General features: G+C 38.8%; 2 protein-coding genes across 7 annotated transcripts in view; both read left to right on the top strand.

The window, feature by feature from the left end:
* Window positions 1-12,438, top strand: part of PIK3C2A (phosphatidylinositol-4-phosphate 3-kinase catalytic subunit type 2 alpha) — a 140,803-nt gene extending 128,365 nt beyond the window's left edge. For all 6 annotated transcript variants that reach the window (XM_056802194.1, XM_056802195.1, XM_056802196.1 and 3 more), the window contains 7 exons: window positions 264-471; window positions 1,733-1,857; window positions 5,375-5,492; window positions 5,586-5,658; window positions 6,714-6,823; window positions 8,366-8,491; window positions 9,112-12,438. In XM_056802194.1, the coding sequence (XP_056658172.1) occupies window positions 264-471; window positions 1,733-1,857; window positions 5,375-5,492; window positions 5,586-5,658; window positions 6,714-6,823; window positions 8,366-8,491; window positions 9,112-9,294 (943 nt within the window). In that variant the 3' untranslated portion in view covers window positions 9,295-12,438. The remainder of the gene's footprint in view (window positions 1-263; window positions 472-1,732; window positions 1,858-5,374; window positions 5,493-5,585; window positions 5,659-6,713; window positions 6,824-8,365; window positions 8,492-9,111) is intronic.
* A 2,931-nt stretch (window positions 12,439-15,369) lies between these two features.
* Window positions 15,370-18,330, top strand: RPS13 (ribosomal protein S13). The gene is made up of 6 exons (XM_001366831.4): window positions 15,370-15,519; window positions 15,646-15,694; window positions 15,829-15,907; window positions 17,068-17,237; window positions 17,911-18,011; window positions 18,249-18,330. Exons 1-6 carry the CDS (start codon window positions 15,497-15,499, stop codon window positions 18,280-18,282), a joined length of 456 nt encoding a protein of 151 aa, XP_001366868.1. The 5' UTR covers window positions 15,370-15,496; the 3' UTR covers window positions 18,283-18,330.
* Window positions 18,331-25,671: the final 7,341 nt, after the last annotated feature.

Genomic DNA, 25,671 nt, shown 5'->3' with positions numbered 1-25,671 from the left:
TATGTAAGTGTCCTTTATTCTTTAGGGCTTAGTAAAATGAATACTTGTTGTTGGGGTTGGGGGGAGTGAAGATGATCTAGAGTCACTGTCCTGAAATTTTTGTTTTCTTGTGACATTATAATTGGACTTAACCTGTTTAAGAAAGGGAATCTGGTAGAAAACTAGAACCTTGCTTGAAATACATTAATTTATTTTGCTTCTTTTTAAAAGTCATGTAAACATGCTAGCATTAATTGCTTTCTAATTTTCTGGTATTTCTGTAGGTTGATTGAATCAAGTTTGGGAAGTATTGCTACAAAATTTAATTTCTTCATTCACAACCTTGCTCAACTTCGTTTTTCTGGACTTCCTTCTAATGATGAGCCCATTCTTTCATTTTCTCCCAAAACATACTCCTTTAAGCAAGATGGCCGAATCAAAGAAGTTTCTGTTTTTACGTACCATAAGAAATACAACCCAGATAAACATTATGTAAGTTATATTGATTTGAATTGTTAGTAGATTTATATATAGATATTATTGACTTCTTTTCCTATCCCCCTTCATTTTCTTTGTAATAGTTCCTGAAGTATCTTAAAGATATCTATATTTTTTTAAATGAATAATCTAAAGTCAAGGAACTAAAGTATTTTTAGTGCTCTTGATGTTTTCTTGAGTCTTTATCACTAGTTATTTGCTCCTTAAAATAGAATTATAAGTCCCATAAAAACCACAGGTACCCAAATTAAAAATCTCTTTTATCCTAGCTATGTGACCCTGGGCAAGTCACCTAACACACCCACTTCCCCAACCCCCCATTGCCCAGCCCTTGCTGCTCTTCTGCCTTGGAACTAATACACAGTATTGATTCTAAGACCCAAGGTAAGGATTAAATCTCCCTTTTAAATGCTAAACTAAAATGGTGTCACTAAGTAAGGTGTTAGTCCAATGTTGGGTATATAGTGAATTGCAGTTTAGCTATTTAATATCTGGTTCCCTAACTTATTATTTTGAATATTCTAATTAAATGGCTATTTGGGCCATCTAGGTAGTACAGTAAACAGAGAGTCGGGGCTTGATTTGGGAGGACCTGGATTGAAAGTCTAGCCTTAGACACTTCCTAAACTCTATGAGCCTGGTCAGGTCACTTAACCCTGATTGCCTAGTCCTTGATACGTCTTCGAGTTGATACTAAAATAGAAGGGTAAGAATTTAATAAATAAATAAGAAATAAATTGCTTTTTTACTTTCTTATTCTTAATAATTTAAAACTGGTCTTTGGATACTAAGCACTGTATTGCTCACTGTTTTCCTAGTTGATGGCAGATCTAAATGAAAGAACTGAACAAAATACCTTTTAAGGTCTCAGCTTCAAATCTATATTTATATGTATGCTCCTATGTGAACACTTTTGTATTCTGGGTTATATACAACTACATTCTATAACCTAGCCCTAGGTTTTCTCTTTTTTTTTTCCCTTACCCTTACCTTCCATCTTTAAATCAAAAATGTATATTGTTTCTAAGGCAGAAGAATGGTAGTGGCTAGGCAATGGGGGGTAAGTAACTTGCCCAGGGTCACACAACTAGGAAGAATCTAAGGTCATATTTGAACTCAGGACCCTCCCATCTCTAAATTTGGCTCTCAATCTACTGAGCCACCTAGCTGCCCCATCCCAGGTTTTCTTAATATTTGGAAAGAAGAAACTTTATTTATAATATTAATGTTGAGTATTAGGTATTGTCTTTTTCAGGTTTATGTAGTAAGAATTTTGAGAGAAGGACAAATTGAACCATCATTTGTCTTCCGAACATTTGATGAATTTCAGGAACTTCACAACAAACTTAGTATTCTTTTTCCTCTTTGGAAGTTACCAGGGTATGTATTCAACCTTTTTCATTAACAATAAACTTAAAAAATGTTCTTTATATCACCAAATTAAATTGAAAAGTTTTTATGTTGACAGTATAAATAGTAAATCATGACAAACATCTACAGCTTGTAAAACATTTGAAACTGACACTCTCAGATCTGATTCAAACTCCAATTTTTTCTCAAGCCAGCTTCTCTCCTTCTTATCTCTAAACTAATATAACAAGACTTAATTTCTAATATCATCCTTATAGATTATGCCACAGTGTATCCGTCTCTGTGTACAATGTTCTCTTGGTTCTGCTCCTTTCACTCTGCATCAATTCCTGGAGGTCATTCCAGTTCACATGGAATTCGTCCAGTTCATTATTCCTTTTAACCCAATAGTATTTTATCACCAACTTTACTTAATGACCACTTCAATATAATTTTTCTATGATTATTCCTTCTGTATTTGTAAAGATTTATTAACTTCAGTGTGTCTTTTTTTAAGTACAGAAGAAATAATCTTAGAAAAATGGTATCGGGAGCAGCTGGGTGGCTCAGTGGATTGAGAGCCAGGCCCAGAGACGGGAGGTCTTCGGTTAAAATCTGACCTCAGACACTTCCCAGCTGGGCAAGTCACTTGAACCCTATTGCCTAGCCCTTACCACTCTTCTGCCTTAGAACCAATACATAGTATTGCTTGTAAGATGGAAGGTAAGGGTTTATTTTTTTTTTTAAATATGGTTTAAAAAATTTTTTTAATGGTATCAAAATGACTTTAAGAATACCATTAAAAAAAGAAATACCATTAAAATCACTAATAGAGATTTCTCGATATATATATATATATATATATATATACACATACAAATATATATATATATATATATATATACACACATATAAAATGATGAGTTGGTTAATGGGTTTCTGTGATTTTAGGGGGAGAAAATTACTAGTTGGTCAGCATTCTAATGGTAATACTCAAATGTTCTTAGCCAGGCTTGTCCTTGAATAACATACAGACCATTACTGACCAATAGTAGAAGCCTTTTTGCATCTCTCTGGCTCACTGGAATCGCTCTGAACATTTGGGTTTCTTGTTTGGCTCAACTAGCATCGCTTCTATTTTATTCTAATTATACCATTATAAGGTAGCAGTTTAAGGTTTTATTGGAGGTCTATGAGCACAGCTAGATAGGATAATTGAAATAGAATATAGTTAGGAATTTTTTTACATTTAGAAATGATAAAAATGATATAGAAAATTACATGTGTTTTGGGGGGAGCACCGAGGAGAGAGCCTTCAAACAAAATGACTAATAGGTGATATTATTTAGTACATATATACCACTTCCTTAAAATTTTAAAAAAATTTTTCTTCAATTACATATAGAAATAATTTTTGACAATTGTTTTCTCTCATTTTGATATTCAGATTCCCTCCCTCCTTCCCCTTCCTCCTGAGGCAGTAAATATACTGTGAAAGATCATTAGTGGTTGGCAAGGAGCTTATATTTTACTGAGGGATCAGTCAACCAACATGGTACCTAGTATGTGCCAGTACTTGGTGCTGGGGTCCAAGTACAAAGAATCAGATATTCCCTACTTGATTCAATCAATCTACAGAAATAGAAAATTTTAAATGATCTTACATTCTAATGGAAGAGAAAGTACACATAAAAAGACAGGATAAATATAATAAATCCAAACATATAAAATAGTTCAATTCATGATCATTTAGAAGAGAGGGCATTAGCAATTGAAAACTTCATGAAAGACGTTCTACAGATGATGGTTTTGAGTTGCTTCTTAAAGAGAGAAAGACTGAATCAGCTAGTTGACATGGAGTCAGGAAATTAAATCTAAATCCAATTACTGTGTGATCCTGGGCAAGTTCATTCATCTCTGTCTGCCATAGTTTTCTCATCTGTAAAATAGTACGTAGGAAGCACTTTCCCAGGGTTGTTGCGACAATCAGATGGAATATTTGTAGAATGCTTGGCAGACCCTGAAATGTGATCTAAATGCTAGCTATGAGGAGGCTACTATTGCTGCTACTGCTGCTGCTGCTATGAAAGGAAGGAAGGAATTCATCCCAGGTGTACAGGGTCATCCAGGGCAAAGGCACAAAATAAGGGATGGAGTATCAAAAGTGAGGAACAGAAAGACTGGCTTGTTTGGATTGCATAATTCAAGGGAGGGAGTATATAGTTCAGAGAGACTGGAAACATAATTGGGGCCAGGTTATATATGGCTTTGAAAGCTGAACAGAGTAGGTTATTATATTTTATCCTAAATAGGAAGAGTCACTGATATTTTTTCAGTTAGGGTAGTGACAGAGTTGGACTTTTGTACTTAAGGAAAACTACTTTGGCGAGTTTGTAGGATGGAGAGGAATAAGCATTTATATAGACCTACTATGTGCCAATCTCTGCTAAGTGGTTAGAGATTCCAAGGCAGGAAGATCCATAAGGAGGATGTAAAAATAGTCTGGGTAAGAGGTGATAAGGGCCTGAATGAAACTGGTAGTTGTGTGAATCCAGAGAAGAGATTTTGTGAGATATCAATGTCAGGATGAAGGAAAGTGAAGAATTGAGAGTAATGCTGAGATCACAAACCCGAGACAGTAGAAGCATGGCAATACCTTTGATAGAAGAAGAGAAGTTTAGAAGAAGAGTTTAGAAGAGTAGGGTCATTGAAAATTTTTTGAGAAGAGGAATAAATTACATGCATCAGATCTATCTGTAAATAAAATTATTCTGACTATAATATAATGGATAAATTGGTGAGAAGAAGTTTGAGGAGGATCAAAGGTCTGTTGTTAGACTATTGAATATTTTTGTTGGGTAGTGGCATTTGGGAAGATATTTTGTCTGGAAACTTTGAAATAAGTTTTATTGATCAATTTTGTTTTTCTGACAATCATTTCTGGAAATACTGAATATTTAATGATTTTTTTAAAATAAAAAGTTTATATCCTTGGTACTGGGTATATTGTTGTTCTGGTTCTGCTTACTTCATTTTACAGAATTTTGTATCAATTTTCTCATATCACTTGAACTCAGCTTGTTTTTTCTCTATGGTACTATATTCATATGCCATTTTGTTCAGCCATTCTCCAGTTGATTGACACCAACTTCCTGTTTTTAACCACCATCAAAAGTACTATGTTTATTTTTATATATGCTAGATCTTTTTTTTCTGTCTTTAATCTCCTTGAGTTATATGTTGGGTATTTTGGTCACTTTTCTTTGCCTCATGATTTTTATTAGCTATAGCAGTGTGACAAGACTACATTCACTAATAAAATCATTCATCTTTTGAAATTTTAAAGTAATGGACTACTGAACTTTCCCATCTCAGCTACATAAAAACATTAGTGCTTTCTTGAGTTTAAACACTAGATGTTTTATTGTAAGTTGTGACTTTGTATAAATTTCAGGATGAAGACATAATTTAGGGGCAAATATTATTCTCTTTGAATGAGCAATTTATATACACAAGAATAACTTTTAATTTTATTTTTATTTTTTAGCTTTCCTAATAGGATGGTCCTGGGTAGAACTCACATAAAAGATGTAGCAGCCAAAAGGAAAATTGAGCTGAACAGTTATTTACAGAGTTTGATGACTGCTTCAATAGATGTTGCAGAGGTGATTTTTATAACTGTGTTATATATGTTATTATTTCCAGTGTGCTTAATAATTATTAAACTAACAAGCAATTTTTTCCCTCTTCAAACCCAGTGTGATCTTGTTTGCACATTTTTCCATCCTTTACTTCGTGATGAGAAAGCTGAAGGAATTGCTAGATCTGCAGGTAAACTGTTTCCTCTCCTTTTGTAGATAATATTTGAAAGACATTGAAGTGACATAGAAAGAACCCTGGACTTGAGTCTGAGGACCTGGTTTCCATCTGGGCCTTGCCATTTAACAGCTGTATGACCTTGGGCAAGTCACTTAATCATTAATCAGCAGTTTCCTCTTCTGTAAATTGGTTGTACAGTTGTTATAAAGATTAAATGAGCTTTTTTATAAATATCTTTTATATGTTATAAAGTGTAATTTAACATGTAATTATTATTGCCTTTTCCAAAAGACCTACACATGATATTCAGGCTGATCTTCCTATATCTATTATAGCTAAAACATATGTGAATTTTTTTTCCATCATCTCTCCAGCCAATCTGTTTCTTCTTTGGAGAGGATTTTCTAACAGATTATAAATGCTTACAAATAACAACTGTATATTTTGGTTGACTAATTTATTTACTCATTATCAAATTTATTTTTACTTAGTCTTCCTGTGATGCTTCATTGAGGCATATTCTAGGCTCTGGCCTTGCAATACATTGTCTGGCAAGTCCTACCAAACTAAACACTAGGAGTATGGGCCTGGTAACAGACTGTATATTGTCTAAAAATTCATCCAGCCAAATTTGGAGAAGTTCATCACCATGTTGCCCTTAGATTAATGAATTTTTGGCCACTTCTAAACTACTAAGGCATAAAGAAATTGCGATAGATTCTTATTAGAGGAATTAAACCAAAAATCACAGATCTTCAAAGGATTGAAGTATATCATATTTAATAATAATACCTTAACTTGTGTTGTACCTCAGAGTTTTCAAAGCATTTGATATACATGATAGAACAGAAATATCACTGGCTCTGGAGTCAAAGAACATGTGTTTCAATCCTTCTTCTGATGATGCTTCCTGTAAAAGCCATGTGAAGTAATTATCCTCTTCCCATTTTACCTTCTTTGATCTTCTGTTAGGCATAAACAAGAAAACTGTTTACATTTATTAATTGTAGTTTGGACTCATTTCATAGCAAAAGGTTAAAATAAAGATAAAAACATTTATTTTTCAGATGCAAATCCCTTGAGTCCTACCTCTGGCCAGGTAGGAGGAGCAGTAAAACTGTCTATCTCTTACCGAAATGGCACTTTATTCATCATGGTGATGCATATCAAAGATTTGGTGAGCAAGTATAAAGAAAGATCATTTTTTTGTTTTTATAATGGTTATATTTCAAGTCAACATTATTCCCCACATAACTCATCTATTGTTCAACTCTTGTAATCTGTATTTTCTTGAACAATTGAATATAATCATTAAAATTTGGGAAGGGAGAGAGCACTAACAATTAGGAGAAATCCAGGAAAGCTTTATAAAAGAGGTGGCATTTGAGATAAGACTTGAGGTATAGAAGGATTCTGGGAGGTGATGAAAAGGAAGTACATGCCAAGCAAGGGCTCTAAATCTCCAACTTAATTTTGTTTTTTGTCTTAGAGAAAATGGGGAACCACTAAAGAATTTTGAGGAGGAGATGATCAAACCTCTCCCTTAGGCAGATTATTTCAGCAGTTATATGCTAAAATTAGAATTTTAAAGCAGAGAAGTTGAGATCATTCTGATGGTCATGCCAAGAAAAGAAGTAAATGTAACCTTGGTCTTGGATGGCAACATTGAGAATAGATTAAAGAAAATGGTTACAAAAAATATTATTGATATGGAATCTACATGATTTAGTATCTAATTAGATATGGATAAGATAACTCCAAAATTATAAATATTTGCAACTTACTAAGAGGATCAGTAGCTCTATCAACAGAAACAGGACAGATTATTCTAGGGATAGGTTTAGAGAGACTACATTTAGTTGTTTTTAATGTTGCATTTAAGATTTTGGTTAGGACCTCTAGGTAGAGTTATCCAGCAGGTAGATGAAAATGCAGAGAAATTAGAGTTAAATATATACATATAAAAATATACACATCTGTGCATAGATAAGGATTAGAACTACAGGAACTAATAAGAAAATCAAAGGACAAATGCCTAAAATAGAAGAGATAGATTATAGAGCATAAAATGGCACCTTGGGGGGGTTGTCTATCAGGTACTAGGCAAACTTCTCTTTTACAGTCTGTCCTATGTAATCTGCCAAATTGGTGTTAAGCACACTTACTGGCTTTCCCTTTCTTTGGCTTTATTGTCTCCTTGCTGCCTCTAGGAAGAGGACTACCATTTCTGTTTGGTATTTAAATCCTGTCAATCTCTAGCTCCACCCTTTATTTCCAGGATGATCTACATTATTCCTGTTCACACTTTCTATATTCCTGAAAAACTGACCTATTTAGCATTCCCTGTTTATCACATTGTGTAATCCATTTCTCAGTCTTGTGCAGTGGTTCTCCCATGGCCAGAATGGTCTCCTACACCCCTGCTTTATAGAGCATTCCTGTTTTCTCCAGCAGCATGCTCAGGTAGCACCTCTGGCCTTCTCTGATTACATCAGTTGTTAATGCTCTTCTCTTTATATATTTTACATATATGTATATGCATGTACATAATTTTCTTCTTAGTAGATAATAATAAGCTCCTCAAGGACATGAACTGCCTCATTTTTGTCTAAAACCCAAGGCCTAAGCACATTGTTTGATGCTCAATAAAAACATATTGAATTGAATACATGTGAAAGGTATACACTGGCAAAAATATTCACAGTGTTTTTCTTCATAGGTTACTGAAGATGGGGCGGACCCAAATCCTTATGTAAAAACGTATCTACTTCCAGATACCCACAAAACATCAAAACGTAAAACCAAGATTTCACGAAAAACTAGAAACCCAACATTTAATGAAATGGTGAGCCAAACCCCATACATGATTACTTTATTGGTACATTTTTATGTTTTCAATGCTAAATACTAAAAACCAACTGTGGAAAAATGTTTGAGAAAGTTTTGTGAGATCCAAAAGATGTCTAAAAATCTTAGTAGATTATTTAGTGAAGTCAGTTAAACTTGTTTGTCACATTAATTTTTTTCTTCTGTCACATTTGACCCATGTTATACTGTTAACTCCAATCCTTTTGTTAAGATTTTTCAACTCAGTAGCCAGACATACAAGTCAGGGAGGTGTTTTGCATAAGTTATAGCATAGATTCCTGGGAAGAATTCCAAGGGGCATAGTATTTGTGATAAGCTTTTCCACATTCCAAATTAGAAGTCTTTGAATTATACTTTCTATAAACAGAATCATAGTGAGTTTGCAGTTGGATGGAATAGTTTACTATGTCTCATGGTTTATAAATTCATATAGGAAAACAAAGCATTGAAGAAAACCTAACGTCTTTTCCCTCCAGTTATAAGCATTCTAACTCTTGCCTCTCACCCTTCCAATGCAATTCCTTCTCCTTTCTCGGTGTTTCTTAAACCAAGGAAAACTCATTTCTTCTCTTTCTCTCTCTTTTTTTGGAACTGCAGCTCATATACAGCGGATATAGCAAAGAAACTTTGAGACAAAGAGAACTTCAGTTAAGTGTACTCAGTGCAGAATCTTTACGGGAGAATTTTTTCCTAGGTGGAATAACTCTGCCTCTAAAAGATTTCAATTTGAGCAACGAGACAGTTAAATGGTATCAACTGACGGCAACACTATATTTGTAAATTCGCCAGTGTTGGAAGCAAGAGGAGATGAATGAACCCTGCTGACTTGTGAACTTTTTTATGTTTTTTTCTACTTGGACAGAATTTAAGACATTAAATAAACTTGGTGTTTTCAGCACATCTGTTGGACCAACCATCACAAAATTAGCATGATGGAATTTTATGGGAGCCATCTATACTTTTAAAGTTACTATGGGATGCTGCAAATCCCAAACTTAATTTTTTTTACCAGTTTCTTAAAATATGTGCTTTTTGATATTGAAATTTTTCAACCATCCTTAATTGTTCAGAGTAATAATTTTGGCTTAGTTTCATTGTACTGTATCAGTTCAACCTCCTATTTTTCTATTTCCCACCCTGCAAATTTGATGTATTTTCCTCGCTGTTACTTTTTACATTCTAGTCACTATTGTGTGTATGAAAACATCAAAGCAGAGAAAGGTATATAATTTTAGCAAAAGAAATGCCCTGCTGTTTTTTTCATTACTGTCATAAATAGAACATGGTTAAAAACTACTGGGTAGTACAAAAGTTGAAGGAAGTAAGAAAATGGATAGTGTTGCTTTTTATATTATCCACACCCTGGAGTCCAATGTCTTTAAAACCTTTTTCAGAGTGAGTGCCAACAATGGAAGTTGTAAATAATGGTGCCTTAACTTCAGATGCTTCCCTCCCTGGTACCTCATTTCTGGTGGTTTTTCTAGACATACTCATTAGTAAATATTTTCTATATCTTTCCAATTACTAAACCAAAAAAGAAAAGCCTTTACTTTGTGAATTAAGCATCTACTAATTCTTTTCCCATGGAAAAACCACTTGCTACACTTGGAATACAGAAATGACATCCATTCAGTCATATTGTGTGCATATGACATCTGTTAGTTACTCAGTAACTTGATGTGAATGAAAGTTGAATGTACAGGAAAAATACCTTCATTCCATTGTTACAAACCTAGCTTAAGCCTAGTGAAATGAATTAAAGCCTAAGCATCATGCACCTACACTCTGATCCCTCAATACAAGTGACAGCTTTTTACCTGTGGCCCAACTTCCTGCATACTATGAAAACATCATCAAAACAGATCTTGATTAGATGTCTAGGACATTAAGAACTAGGTATTTGGAGGTTTTAAGTATAGACCTAAGTGGGGAAACATGCCTTAGTCTGATATTTTTACTGCTCATTATTATAAACATTGAAATTCATATGTATATAATTATTTTCAGTAAATTAACAAAGTTCAGAACCACCTTAGGAAGAGATGGAATTATAATTTAATAACTTCCCATAAATATCATTCATGTATAGATTTACTTTTACACACACACACACACACACACACAATGTTTTTGTCATTTTAATTTGTTTTTGTTTTCTATGAATCTTTATAAACAAATTTTCACAGGAATAAATGTAAAACTTTTATTTAAATGAAGGAAGGTATAGATATGCTGATTGTTTAAATTCTGTTCCTTGTAAAATGACAGTTTTAGGAAAGGAACAATCAGATTAAGGGATCCCCACACATGAAATGATTTCTGTGAAATGTACCTCCTGTTTTGCACAAAGGATGATAGTTAAAGAACAGACTGTAACTGGAGAAGCATTAAGTGGGGAGGGGGAAGAGGAAAGAACACTTGAAACTACTTGGTGCCTAACACTAATGGTCCATTTGTTAAATAATTGTTCAAGTAGAATCTGTAGAAGACTTTCTTTTGGAATGTTGAAATGCCTTTATACATAGTAAATAGAGTAATCAAAATGTGGATCACTTAGTGTCCAAACTAAAATCTTCTTTTTTATGTAGAATTTATCATTTGTTTAAATAACTGTAAGTAACTTAGTATGTAATATGAGGAGCGCTCCTAGGTTGTTTTTCCTGCTCACTTGATGCTTTTGAGACTTACTCCATTCCATCAATAGAACCACAAGTCACTTAGCCCCAGGAAAGCAAAATACTGTTTTTGTGAAACATTTCATTATTAATTGAAGCAATATGAACTGCCTTTTTGCAGTCAATTATAGCACAGTGTCTTATAGCACAAATATTAGAAATAGACATTTTTGAAACATTGCTTTGCAATTATAAAAGGTATCTGATTCTTGTCTGAAAATGTATATTATGATTAGTACTGTATAGTTAACTAGAATTCAGGACAAGTGCTAACAAGATTTTCCTCAGCTTCTCTCATTATTGTGCCTTTTTGTCCCTTTTTTACTAAACATTTAGTGTGATATTTCCTTGTTTGTAAAATGTAATCAGCCCTCACCAAAAACTAGAGAAGAATGGCACTGACTTAAGCCTCTTTGCACTACTCTTGATAGATTTAAAATAAATTGAACTTCTAAAGATATGTTTTAAACCTTTGATTAAAAATAAACATGAAAAATGAATGCAAGTGGGATCAGAAGCTGGCCAAGACACTAATTAATGAGACAATTTGCAAGCACTCACACAACAACTGATACTTTATATTTAGTCACACAAAAAGAATTCTGTTGTTTGTAGGCAGCCAAAAAAAATTATTATTTTTTGGCTGACCGGTAGAGCTGTGAGGATGATGGCTTGCTTAAAGAACAGTGACCTCTTATTTTCTCTACTGAAAACTCAATGTAGAACCTGCACTGAAGTTTGTTTGTTTTTTTTACTGCCTTTATATGATCCTTAGGTATATTAGTATGTTAATGCATGCATGGTCTTTAATAAAATTTTCATTTTTCTATTTTTAAGATTAAGGCTTCATAGAAGTTTCAGTATCCTGCCTTAAACTGACTGCTCTTTTTAGAATTCTAATATTGTGAATTTTTCACAAAGAAACATTTATTTCTGATATTTGCAGGCTATTCCTATTTCATAGGGAAAAGGGAGGTATAGCACCATTTTCATAATCTATGGTTTAAAGTTCCTATAATATTTACTCACATACTGTGACAACAGTGCATATATGAAGAAATAACCAGCACGGTGAGTTAGTCTCATGTTAACTATAAGAACCAAATATTTTAATTATATTGTGTCAATAGTCAAGATGTATATTATTTCCTTTAATACCTTAAATGTATTCAAGAGATTAAATGTGACTCTGTAATTGTCTTATAATTGTATTAAACCCTTCTGAAATAAAGCACCACAATTGTCATCAGTCAACTTGTAAACACTAGAAATTTAAGTTCAAAATATTGGCAAGTGAACTTAGTGTGCTTGTGTGTGAGAGAATGTATGTGTGTATTAAAAATCTTTCATTTCTGTTGGAAAGGTTTGTTCTTTTACTAGTAGTCATACACTCCCCCTGTGTTGCCACAGCATAGATCTGTAAAGAATTCTAGGATTCTAGGACCATAGCATCATGAATATGTGTTAAGAATTACCTTTAAAGGCCTCATCAAGTCCAACACATGAGGAAACTGGGACCCAGAGTTCAGAAGACTCCCAGAAGATGGGATTTGAACAAGGGCCTGCAGTCAGATGTCCACCTGCCTCTTATTTGATCTAGTCCTTTCATCTCAGACAGATGTCCTAAACCATCCAGGCCAAAGGAATATCTTATGAACTTGTTCCTTGGTCACTCATAAAAACTAAAAAGGTCTTATAATCCTAAATATCTGTGACTTTGTAAATATAACACTTCCCCTCCTCTGGCTTAGTCTTTCTTAGTTATTCTGGCTGAAAAATTCATTTTCCATTGATCATCTTAGTAATTATGCTTCTTTGGTAACAATATAAACAAAGTCTGTCACTCTACTTGGACTCTAAGCTTTTCCAGTCACAGAAGCCTTGAAGGCCTTTGAGGTGTTAGAAACATTTCCATAGCATGGTGGAAGGCATAAACCCAAAACTTAACTACTCTAAATCCTAGACTGCTGCTTTGCTATTATATATGTCTTTAGACCTGGGTTCAATTCCTGGGTCTGCTTTATTCTATAATTCTGGGAAAGCCCCTTCTCTCAAGGCCTTTTTTTCTCATTGGTGGAATGAGAGGATTGGATTAAATGATCTCATTACATTGTAAGCTCCTTGAGGTCAAGGGACTTGCTCCATTTTGTATTCCTAGCACTTAAAAAAAAAAAGTTGATTTAAGCCCCTTTCAATTCTAAATCCTTTCATCTAGGTTTTCATTTTACCATGGCACTTTGCTAACTAGTCATTAATCTGGTGTGTTCCCTGCCATGTATCAATCACTCTGTGAGGTAAAGCATTCCCTTCAGTTTACTAACAGAAGGGGTGTTTGCTGAAATTGCAATCTGACTCAAGTTCATATATCCAGTCTGGACTTAAACTCGGGTCTTGGACAGAGGGGAGTTACATTCTGATAACCCTGTTCGGTGCTTTTCTCACTGTTAAATTGCCTCAACTCCTAGCCTACACTGTCCCTGTGAAATGAGTAGTGCAAGTATCATCACCAATGAACAGGTGAGATATTAAATGAGAAGTCAAGATTGACTTCCCAACCTACACACTTAGTGGGAAATGACACTTTTTATACAACGCTGCCTCTGCTGCTTATACACAGTTTAAAAACAATCCCAGGCCTCTGGTCACTTGCTCCGGGTCACCTGTGAAAAAGTAGTAGGCATGTTAAAAGACAGCAGTACCCCAGGCTGAATCAGGAGAGAAATGGTGTCCTGGCAAAACAGCATAGCCCAGGGCAGAGAGAACACCGGCTCTTTAAGGGTGAAGACTCAGGTGCAGATCCTGCCTGATATTTATTACCTGGTTTATTTTAGAACAAACCACTTAGCCTTCTCTCCTCATCTGTGAAGCTGGAATGGAATATCCATGACAATGAGCTGAATCTACTTCTGTCTGACCTCTACCCTGGAAATGGGGAGAAGGTCCTTAGAGAAAGATCCAGTTAAATGCCGGACAGAAGCATTCCAGAAAGAGTCACAATTAGGCAACAAGCCTGGTGATGGAGGTCCAGAAGAATGAAGCCCTCTCCCAATCCCCTTACTCCAATTCCTAGGGAATCTAGAACCGGGGTCCCCAAACTACAGCCTGCTGTGGGCCACATGCGACCCCCTGAGGTCATGTGTCCAGCCCCCATCACACTTCCAGAAGGGGCACCTCTTTCATTGGTGGTCAGTGAGAGAAGCCCTGTATGTGGCAGCTTCCCAAAGCACAGCATCACTCACATATGGTACTACTTCCGGTGATGTAATCCTTTGCGTGGAGCCTTAGAACTAGAGCAGTGATCTGGGGGAGGGGATTCTGCACTGTGTATGCTAGTGCCAGGTTAGGGTTAGGGTCAAAGTTAGGGTTAGGTTTTCATAGTCTGGCCCTCCATCCGGCTGCCAGACAGTGAACTGGCCCCCTATGTAAAAAGTTTGGGGACCCCTGATCTAGAGCATTGTGCCCGTGACCCCGCAGTCATTATGTCAGGCCTTCCTGACCAGAAGACTAGCTCTCTTCCCACTTCACCACATGGCCTCTTAAGCCCTAGCGCTGGATTTTCAAAAGTCAGCAGTATGGTATAGTCTGGCTTGGAATGCAAATTAGGAAAAAAAATATACAGGCTCTTGGTAGACTGAAAATTCTTTGAAAGTAGTATGGGGACAGCTAGGCTGGGAGTGAGTTCGAATGCTTCCTGAGACCACGACCTGTAACCCTCAGGTAGTCTCTTAATGGCTGCCTGTCTGTTTCCACAACTGTAAAAATGGGGATAATTGTAGTGCCTTCCTCCCCTGGCTGTTGTGAGGCTCAAACGGGATAACATTGGTCACGTGCTTAGCACAGTGCCTGGCACATAGTAGGCGCTTTTTCCTTCCTTCCTCTCCCCTCCCCCCTTGGAATCAAACAACCAAGTTATCGACTGCAAGGACAGGAGAGAAAGTAGTCCTGCCCGAGAGAGTCTCCCTTAGGGGTTCTACCAGCTCAGGGCGGTGGCGGCCCAGCAACGCGAGCTCCCAAAGGATTTCCGCTGTAGCGACCACGTGGAGCACACAGACAGAGCGCGGGGGAGGGGGGGAACTGCCGCAAAGCTCCCAGTGAGCCAAACGGGAGAACTGCCTGCTGGGACTTGTAGTTGCAAACTTTTGCGTTCCCCAATAGTGGTCCACGCAGGGGAAAGGCTCCGCCTCTTAGGCCCTTCTAAACGTATCGTCACTTCCTGTACTGTTGAGAACGCGTCACTTCCGCCGAGTCGAGTGATTTCCTGCCCTCCTTTCTCCGGTTCTCTCTTTCGCTGCTTGAACGTCGCCATCATGGGTCGCATGCACGCTCCTGGGTGAGTGGCCAGGACCCGGCCGGGGTCGCAGGGGGGGCCAGGTTACGAGGAGGGAGGGCTAGGGGTACAGGGCGGGCTATTGGAGTCGGGAACTGGGCTTACCTTAAACATTTCTGGTTTTTTTAGGAAAGGCCTGTCACAGTCGGCTCTGCCGTACCGCCGCAGCGTGCCCACGGTGAGGGTCCGGTCCGGTCTGGGGATGTGGGGGGGGCCGTGGAGGGCAAGGTAGGGGCGGGCTGGGGAGGAGGAGGAGGGGGCCGCAGTGGGCTCTCGGCCCATTCATCCTGAGCTTCTTCCCGCCCGCCACAGTGGCTGAAGCTCACCTCGGACGACGTGAAGGAGCAGATCTACAAGCTGGCCAAGAAGGGCCTGACGCCATCCCAGATCGGTGAGTTGGGGGAACCTACGGCCTGCCCTGCCCCATGCCATCAGAACACTTCCCATTCTGTGGTGACTGTGGCCAGGGCTGGGGGCGGGAGACACCTAGGGCCAACGGTCAGTCAAATTGTAGTCAGTGCTTGCAAGACCCACCTCCTTGGGGGGTGCCAGGAGGGAAGTCCTGGGTTTAGATGTGACCTCAGACACTTCCTAGCTGTGTGACCCTGGGCAAGTTACTTAACCCCCCATTGCCTAGCCCTTAGCCCTTACTCTTCTACCTTAGAAACAACACAGTACTAATTCTAGAACAGAATGTATGGATTTATTTTTAAGACCGGCCTCCTGCCTTCGAGGGCACCCATTCTCATGGGTGATGGTAGTAATAAGGACAGCTTATTAGTTTATAGGGCCTACTATGGACAATAATGATTTTACCCTCATAACCCTGAAAGGTAAGGGAGGGGGATATAAAATCCTCATTTTATAGATGAACTGAGGCAGATAGAAATTAAATGTCTTGCCCTGTGTCACAGCTAGTAAGTGACTGAGGCTGAATTTTAACTCCTGGCCCAGCATTCCATTAGATGTAAATAAAAGAGGAGACAGTTTGAGTTCCAGAGAGCTGGAAGATTAAGAGGTTGGCTCACACAGCCAGTGTAGTTTCATCTTGTCTTACTCTGAGGCTGCCTTACTCCTTACAGTCAACCAATAAGGTTTAGTACGTGCTAGATAAATTATTAGCAACTAGGAGTAAAAAAGAAAAAGAACTAACAACTCTGTGCAAGTCAGGGCTATTTTCCCCATTTTTGTAAATATAGAAAAACTTGCTCAGCCACGATCTCATTGCCTAAGGAAAACTTTGCACCTGCCTCCTTCACCACTTTACCATGCTACCTTTTAAGTCATTTAAGATGTATGTGCTTTATGATGAAAAGTCGAGGATAACAGAATTGGGACTGGGAAAGTAATTTTCTTCACATCTCTCATTTTACATTTAGAAAATCTCCAAAGTTTAATTGTTTGGCCACGGTCACATGTACCAAGTGCCAAAGCCACTGTTTGACTCCACATCCAATGCTTATTCCACTGATAACTTCTCATATCCATAGGTTTTCAGCTAAATCTCAAGCTATTTTGAATGGATTATTTCAACATCATTTTCTCTTTCAGGTGTGATCCTCAGAGATTCTCATGGTGTGGCACAAGTGCGATTTGTAACTGGCAACAAAATTTTGAGAATCCTGAAGTCCAAGGGACTTGCCCCTGATCTTCCTGAGGATCTTTATCACTTGATTAAGAAAGCTGTTGCTGTACGCAAGCATCTTGAGAGAAATAGGAAGGTAAAACAACTTGTCGTTCCTATTTGATGAAATTAATTAAAGAAATTGATGTGTGGTGTTGTTTTTTACTTATTAGATGAATGGCATTTTGGAGAATATATTTAAATAGCCTTCTTATTCCTTGAAATGTTTTTGAAAAGGAGAATTAATTTCATCTTACCAAAACCTGTTTGCACCAAGTGATTTGATCACCTAAAAAGGACTTTGAGTGACAGACATGGTTAATATGGTTCATTGAATGAATATGTGTGCGTGCTTCTTAAATGGTCTAAACTACCTAGTATTTTAGAGAGTTTTTTTTGTGGTTGCAGTCATCTCCAACTCTTTGTGACTCCATCTGAGGTGTTCTTGGCAAGCATTCTGGACTATTTTGCAAGTTCCTAGTCCAGCTCATTTTATAAATGAGGAAAGTGAGGCAAACTGGGTTATGTAACTTGTCCACACAGCTAGTGTCTTGAGGCCAGATTTGAACTGTGGTCTTCCTGATCTAAGCTCAGAGCTACATCCACTGTACCACCTAGCTGACTGGTTTTTCTAAGTATTGACCAAACCTTCCTTGGATCTTGGATTTCTTGGATTGCTAGCCTGAAAAAGACTCGATGTTTGAGTTTTTATTTATGCTGAAAACTATAGATATTAGTTGTTAAAAGATTTTTGACTGCTTTATTTTTAGGATAAAGATTCTAAATTCCGTCTGATTCTCAATGAAAGCCGAATTCACCGTCTGGCTCGGTACTATAAGACCAAGAGAGTGCTCCCACCCAATTGGAAATAGTGAGTATTGATCATTATTGGAAGTGGTGAGTCTTATCTGGATATTATTGCATGGTGCAGTGTGTTTAAACATTGTGGTTGTCCCTTCACTGAACCTAGGAACCTGCCCTGCATTGATGGGTGGGCTTGCCATTTAGAGTTAATTGTTTTGATTTAAAATGCTGCATTTGGGATATTTGGGGGGGTGGGGACATGGAGAGCTAAAAGTAATACCTTTTTTATTTTCCTTCCCTGCAGTGAATCATCCACAGCTTCTGCTCTGGTTGCATAAATTTTGGCTTATGTTGTACTTAAAATAATAAAATTACATTTAACTGAATCCATTTTGTTTCTCTTTTATGAAAAATAATTGTTAAAGCTATTTAGAAAAGGCCTTTTACAGGAAACTTCTTTAGAGTATCACTATATACATTGGCATTGGACTACTATCTGATAAACCCCTTCAAAGTTAAATTTCACAGAAAAGGAAACAGATTCAGTAATAACTTCTCATTCCTTGGTCACCAAACCTAAATTCCATCCTTTCTCCCTTTCACTATCCTCATCACTTTAAAACAAGATTATTACTATCTTGTGGTCTCTGGTTCTGGTCTCCCACTGCTTTTAGTTTCCCTTCTGCATACTACTGACATAATAAACTGAGTTCTTAAAATTCATGTGTTATGATATTTTTAGTTGTCATCATACACATTTCCCAATAAAATTTTGGAAGTACTTAAACAGCATAACTTGATCTTACTGGAGCAAAAGATTTTATTTTCATATCCTTGATTTCATTGATCTATCTCTTTACTACAAAAAAGATCAGAACCTTTTTCTATTTTTACTTCTCCCTCCAAAAAGAATGGCAGAGTACTTACACCCACCTTGTGCTTTTATGTTCTATAAAATGGATCATTTGTCAACCATCTAGGTCCTAGAGATGGAAATGAAAACAATGGGAATAACTAATGTGATTTTGGGCAAATCACATCTGTGGGCTGAGTTCCTTATTAAAAAGGGTTTATGTCCTAAGACAAACTTAAATGCTTTATATAATACTATGTTGGCATCACCTTTCCCCTTCTTTGCCTTCATTGGTGTAAACATGACTTCTTTCATGATACTTGTCAATAGTACCCTGTGTCTTGTTCCTTTTCTTCAATTTCCAGGATCTTGCCTTCTTTGGTAATATAACAAATATTTGAGAATAATTTTCATTGAAGATTATGTATGGTCTTGGTCCTAACCTAACAAATAGATGAATGTAAAGGAAAATTAGAACAAATTTGAACTAAGGAAAGCATTTAGACCCAAAAAAGGACATTTGAGATCATCTCATCCACACTCTTTGCAGATGAAATAGTCGTGAAGTCCCTAGACTGATTTCCATGGCATAGAGTTGGGATCCCTTCCAGTGGAAATGGTCATTTCAGGGATTTCATGAAGGAGGTTCTGGAGTGATTTCAATAGGTAGCTAATGAGAAGGAAATTATTCAGTGTAGAGGACCAACTAAGTAAATTCAAGGGGCAAAAAGGTATGATAGTTATTGGGTAATGCATATTTCGTGGTATTCAATGACCTGTAGCCATACAATGTTAAAAGTAATAGCCAGTGTGTAAACTCATTTGGTCTTGAAACATCCTTGGATATGTCCTATTTTTTAAATGGGAAATCTGAGGCAGATGGCAATTAAGTGACTTAGCCAAGGTTTGCATAGCTACTGTCTGAGCTAATTTTTATAGACTATTACCACCTAGCATCTCAGAATTAGGGTTAGAAATGAAATTGCATCTTTGTACCACAGCTTGTATAACCATTTACCAGTTGATGGGCATTTACTTTTTTTTTCCTACCAGAAAAAAGTACTGAATATTGTGGAGAAAGGGTCCTTTTTGTCCCTTTGTATATACTTAGTGGGATTTCTGAGTCAAAGGGTAGGTATGGGCTCTTTGGTCGTTTTATTTATATAATTCCAAATTGCAGTGATATACTTACATAGCAGTCATGGTTAGAGGGGTCTTGGAAGGATTGCCAGTAGAATATTGGGGTGAGGTAGCTACAAACAATTTTAATACTGTAGATGTTTCCCAAGTGCAGTTCAGCTGGGTCTCCTCAGGTCAATATTCCTCTTACTCATGAAGATATTTTTTCAAATGTATGTAGAGTTGTGACTAGATGCAAAAATGTTAAAATATAATTGAATTTATAATAGATAGCTTTTACAGTTTATACATTTTCTTAATGGGTATTTAGTATAAATATGGAGGGAGGAGATATTTTTTATATCAAAGGGGGGGTATGATTACTATTCTAAGGTGTGTAGGAGTACTGATTAGGGTCATAAAGAATACCTGTAAATAAGCAAAATAACAGATCTTAGAAGCCATGTAGCTAAAATTTATTTGAGGCCCTTATTGTGTATTGGTTCTAAGGCTTTAGAAGCGTGGTAAGGGCCAGGCAATGGGGGTTAAGTGACTTGCTCAGGGTCACACAGCTGGGAAATGTCTAAGGACAGATTTGGACCTAGGACCTCCCCTCTCTAGGCCTGGCTCTCCATCCCTGAACTACCCAGCTGCCCCCTGAAATTTATTTTGATGTTTTCATAGGTTCATATTAGAGCTGTAAAAGATCAGAGAGGTCATTTAGTTCAACTATTTTTTAGATGAGAAAACAGGCTTAAGGAGGGTGAGGGGGTGACTTGCCCAAGGTATATACAGATAGTAATGTTTGATGCAGGATTTGAACCCAGTAGCATACCACTCTGGATGGAAGGCTTGATCTCCAACATTAGTAATCCTCGTTCCTATTTCTCAAGTCTAAACAGAAGGCTTTAAACAGTAGATGCTGGTAGATTCAACATGAATATACTCTATTTGCTTGATGTAGGACTTACCCTTTGTAATTTAGCACATAAATATCAGATAATAGCATGAGAGTAAAAAAGCCCATGGTCTTATGACACAATGTTACCTGTGAATTCCATAGTGGAGCATTACTAACACTTAGACATCTAGATTGTAGGTGATATGGCGGACTGATGCCAAGTGCAGCAGTCTTACCAGGTATTAAGCATGAAAGAGAATGCGTATTAGGGACACCAGGGAATGCTGCTTGGCTCAATAACTCTTGTGACATGGAAGGACCTGAAATTCTTGGGTCCTTTGAGAGGGAAACATGTAGCCCCAGCAATTCGGATCTCAAGGCTATCAGAGATGGAAGGGAGTTCTAGGTTATCTAGAGAGGAAGTTACTTCCACAAGATCAAATAGCTAGTGTGGCAGAGCCAGGACCCACACCTAAATCTTATTCCCAAGATTAGTGCCCTTTCCCCAAAGCCCTTGCTTTGGCTTCAGTTTGTGTTTTTGTCAGATTCATTTCTGCTTCCCAGGCCTGGTGTGTGCTGGCTGAGGAGAGCTCATCTGGAGCCTTGGAATTCAAAGCCCCCCATCTACCAATATAAGCAGTAGAAACAAAGGGGGCTTCATGAGACAGATGAACAATTAACCCCCACCACTCTGGGGACCCAAGTGCAAGGCACTGTTAGTGCTGGGGATACAAAGACAAAAGGAATTAGTCTCTCCCCATAAAGGACATTCATTCCACAGAAATAGACTACAAGGCGTTCTGAACAGGAAGAGAAGGCTCTGCTTCTAGCCCAGTTCCCTCCTCCCACCTAGGACACAGCCCCAGAAGGGCTGCAGCTACCGCTGCCAAAGAGCCAGTAAGGAGTTCTTCCACGGAAGTCCTTGGCCCCAGCAAGTGATGCCTCATTGGCAACTGATAGGATTTTATCATTGGAAATGAGGTGAAAGAAGAATTACCACCAACTTTGCTGCTCAATCCGAAGGGCCAGGAGGCCTTCCCATCTGTCTTTCCTCTGAAACTTTCCATATGTGTTGTATCCTCCATTCCAGTGGAATGTGAGCTCCTCCAGAGCAGGTACTTTGTTTATTTAAGCAGGACTTAACTTTTCTATTTGTGTCTCGGCATTGAGCAATGCTTTACAAATAGTATTTTAGAAAAAAGACAACGTACTGGGGGCAGCTGGGTGGCTCAGTGGATTGAGAGCCAGGCCCAGAGATGGGAGGTCCTGGGTTCAAATTTGACCTTTGACACTTCCCAGCTTTGTGACCCTGGGCAAGTCACTTGACCCCCATTGCCTAGCCCTTACCACTCTTCTGCCTTGGAACCAATACACAGTATTGGTTCTAAGATGGAAGGTGAGTGTTTAAGAAAACAATACAAAGTACTGAGTAAATTCATTGATTTAAGATCCTGCTAAGCCCTAGAGGAGAAGCAGTGGTGTTGGAGGCTGGAAGAACCCAGTTCAAGTCCTATCTGACAGATGCTACCTTGATGGAAAAATCAATTCTTGCAGGAGACATTTTCTAAGAGTGAGAGGTTCTCTCCTGTGGAAGTTCTCTCCAGCAAGGAAATTAGGGCTCGAGTCTCCCATCTATCTCTACCTTTCAGGGACAGGAAAAACAAAGACTGAAATGAGCCAATACCTTCCCTCAAGGAGCTTCCACTGCAGTAGAATCCAAAATGAATTGTGGTGAGCCTGGCTTGGGGCAGTTCAGTCATTTTGGTGATCGTCCAAACCTTTAAGTCTGAATTTCAAAACCCCCCTCATCTAGACCTGTTTTAAGCATCTCCAGTCATCTCCAATTTAATACGAAAACGGGAAGAATAAAGAACGTATAACCACCCGGAATCGACTTCCGGCTCCTTCCAGCGGAGCTGTGGATAAAGCCTGCCACCTTCAGATAGAAAGGCCTGAGAATGTCATTGTTGAGCCAACAATAGCGCCTGCCTCTCACTCACCGGGCTCTGGGAGCTCGCCTTGTCAGGACTTTATATTCCTGTGAAAATGATTGCTCTCCACTTCACACAGGAAATAGGACAGCCTTGGCGGGGAGGACATCCCTGGGATTCCTGTTGTTCGCTCCATGAATGAGTCCCCTGATCCGTCGCTTCCTCTTGTCAGGAGGTTCTGAGCCCTTGTTTGGACTCAGTCCTTTGGGGGCCTTGGCAAAGCTGCACAATCTGAGGCAAGTCTAGGTAGCTCCTTTCCCCAGCAGCGTGTCCTCTATTATTTTCTGGCCGAAGTTCCTTTCATATCAGCTTTTTGTATCTGGCTTCCTCGGCCCTTTTCCTCTAAGGACCACAAACCCAGCTTTATTTTCTCTCATTCTCTGATTCGTGCTTGTTTCCCTTCAGGCCCAGCTGGCTGCTCTATTCTCATCTGGGGAGATGTTTGCAGTTCATTCGGCACCCTTGAAATGGGCCAAGTCATGCCTTGCTAGGACAGTTTCTAGAGATGAATTAACCCTCCTCCACTGAGGCCAGTGTACTGCTTTAAGAAAATGCAAAAAGTACTCCAAATGCTCCTTGTCCTACACATCTAAAACGTAGAACTTGGTGTCAGGAAGAGTTAGATTCAGACCCCACCTCCCCGGCTTCTTAGCTGTGTGACCTTGGCCAAGTCACTTAACCTTTGAATGCCTCGGTTTCCTCATCTGTAAAATGAGGATCCAGTGAGGTACAATTTGTCCTACAGGACTTGCTTTGCCAATCCCCAAGGGCTACACAAAAGCCAGCTGTCATCAGATAATCTTCTTAAGGTCAGGAACTGCCTTTTACCCCTTTTTATATCCTTGGGGCTTAGCACAGTGCCTGGCACATCAGAGATGCTTAAAAAAAATCTTGATGGATGATTTGGATGATTTTAAAGGGGCAGTTACTCAGTTCAGACACTAGATGGCGCTCCTAGGTAGCGCTGCTGAGTTCAGCTAGAGAGACCTTCCAAAGGAGGAGCCTCCTGCCAATGCTTCTTCTACATGTCAATACCACCTTGGAAACTCACAGGCTTTTTTTTTCTCTTTTTTTTAAACCATCTTAGAATCAATACTCTGTGCTGGTTCCAAGGCAAAAAAAATGTTAAGGCTAGGCATTTGGGATTAAGTGGCTTCCCTTGGTCACAAACTAGGAAATCTGAAGTCAAACTTGAACCCAGGACCTTCCATCTCCAGGCCTAACTATCCACTGAGCCACCGAGCTGTTCCACCTTCACACTCTTAAAAAAGGGGGGGGGGAGCTGTTTATATGAGTTGTATTGATGATTGTCATATTAGACCTTAAAATGTATTTGTATTCTTATGGAAATTATGATGATTTTGATGATCCCCTGGGGCTGGCAGGCTCTTTGGGAAACACTGGCTTGGATCACAGAGAAGTTAAACGACCGCCCAGCCAGATATATATCAGAGGGGTAATGTGAACCCTAGTCTTCCTGGCCTCGAGGCCAGCTCACTCCCCACTGTACCACGCTGCCCCTCATAACCACAAATCGCATTTTTTCTAACAAACAATAATGCCTTCAACTTACCCTGTATATGTCTTGTTTGTACAGAGTTGGTGGTGGTGTCTCACCCATGAGAATGTGGGCTTCTTGGGGGGAGGGGAGGCGGGGACTGTTCTTGCCTTCCTCTGTATCCCCAGCACTTAGCCTGGTGCCAGTACACAGTAGGTGCTTAATAAATGCTTATGGACTCAACTTGACATTGCACTTTTATAACAAGCTCTTGATGTATATATGAGGAACTACCATGCAACATCTCATGTTATATTTCTGGGAAAAACAAAATAACAGCATTTTTCAAGCTGAACTTAGTTTCCTTCCCCATCCTCAGATCTTGGCTGGTGCTGTTTCAAGCATTCCTATCCCCTCTCCTCCTCCCCCCCCCCCCCCCGCCCCCCAGCTCCTTACCCTGAAGATGCATTAGTAATAATGGCTGACATTTGGAGTTTTACAAACTTTCTTTCATTGGATACAGCAAAATGAGGGATCAAGGTGGACAGGCTTTTATTTGCCTTTTGCAGATAAGGAAATTGAGGCTTACACTAAATGATTTGCTAGGAACAGGCTAACGCATAGCTAGTGTCAGAAGAAGGCTTCAGCTCTAGACTTATCCTGCCTTCAGATCCAATGCTCTTTCCAGTACCCCCCCCCCCCAAACAACCTGAAACTGATCTTTCCCAAATGCAGTTAGTAACTGAAGCCATCCTTACTCTAATCCAGGAGAGAGAGAGACAGGGAGAGAGAGAGAGAGACAGACAGAGACAGAGACAGAGAGACAGAGAGAGAGGGAGGGAGAGAGATATTGAGAGAGAGAGAGACAGAGATTGAGAGAGAGGGGGGAGGGAGAGATATTGAGAGAGAGAGAGAGGGAGAGAGAGATTGAGAGAGAGAGAGAGGAGGGAGGGAGAGAGAGGAGGGAGAGAGAGATTGAGAGAGAGAGAGAGACACAGACAGAGAGAAAGAGAGACAGAGAGAGAGAGGGAGAAAGAGAAGGAGAGAGAGAGACAGAGAGAGAGAGAGGGAGAGGGAGGGAGAGAGAGATATTGAGAGAGATTGAGAGAGAGACAGAGGGAGGGAGAGAGAGAGGAGGGAGAAAGGAGAGAGAGGAGGGAGAGAGAAAGAGACAGACAAAGAGAAAGAGACAGACAGAGAGAGGGAGAGGGAGAAAGAGAAGGAGAGAGAGAGAGGGAGAGGGAGGGAGAGAAATATTGAAAGAGAGAGATTGAGAGAGAAAGAGAGAGGAGAGAGAGAGAGATTGAGAGAGAGACACACACACACACAGACAGAGAGAAGGAGAGAGAGGGAGAGGGAGAAAGA

This window comes from Monodelphis domestica, chromosome 6 (genome assembly GCF_027887165.1).
Source record: "Monodelphis domestica isolate mMonDom1 chromosome 6, mMonDom1.pri, whole genome shotgun sequence".
Classification (NCBI taxonomy): domain Eukaryota; kingdom Metazoa; phylum Chordata; class Mammalia; order Didelphimorphia; family Didelphidae; genus Monodelphis; species Monodelphis domestica.
The sequence above is the reverse complement of the archived record's forward strand: the minus strand, read 5'-3'. Positions and strand labels throughout refer to the sequence as shown.

Bases quoted from the DNA above. Each gene is read 5' to 3' on its own strand.
- RPS13 (XM_001366831.4), top strand. From the start codon at position 15,497: ATGGGTCGCATGCACGCTCCTGG. The intron at 15,695-15,828 runs GTGAGGGTCCGG...CGCCCGCCACAG, and splicing joins ACCGCCGCAGCGTGCCCACG to TGGCTGAAGCTCACCTCGGA. The intron at 15,908-17,067 runs GTGAGTTGGGGG...TTTCTCTTTCAG, and splicing joins CCTGACGCCATCCCAGATCG to GTGTGATCCTCAGAGATTCT.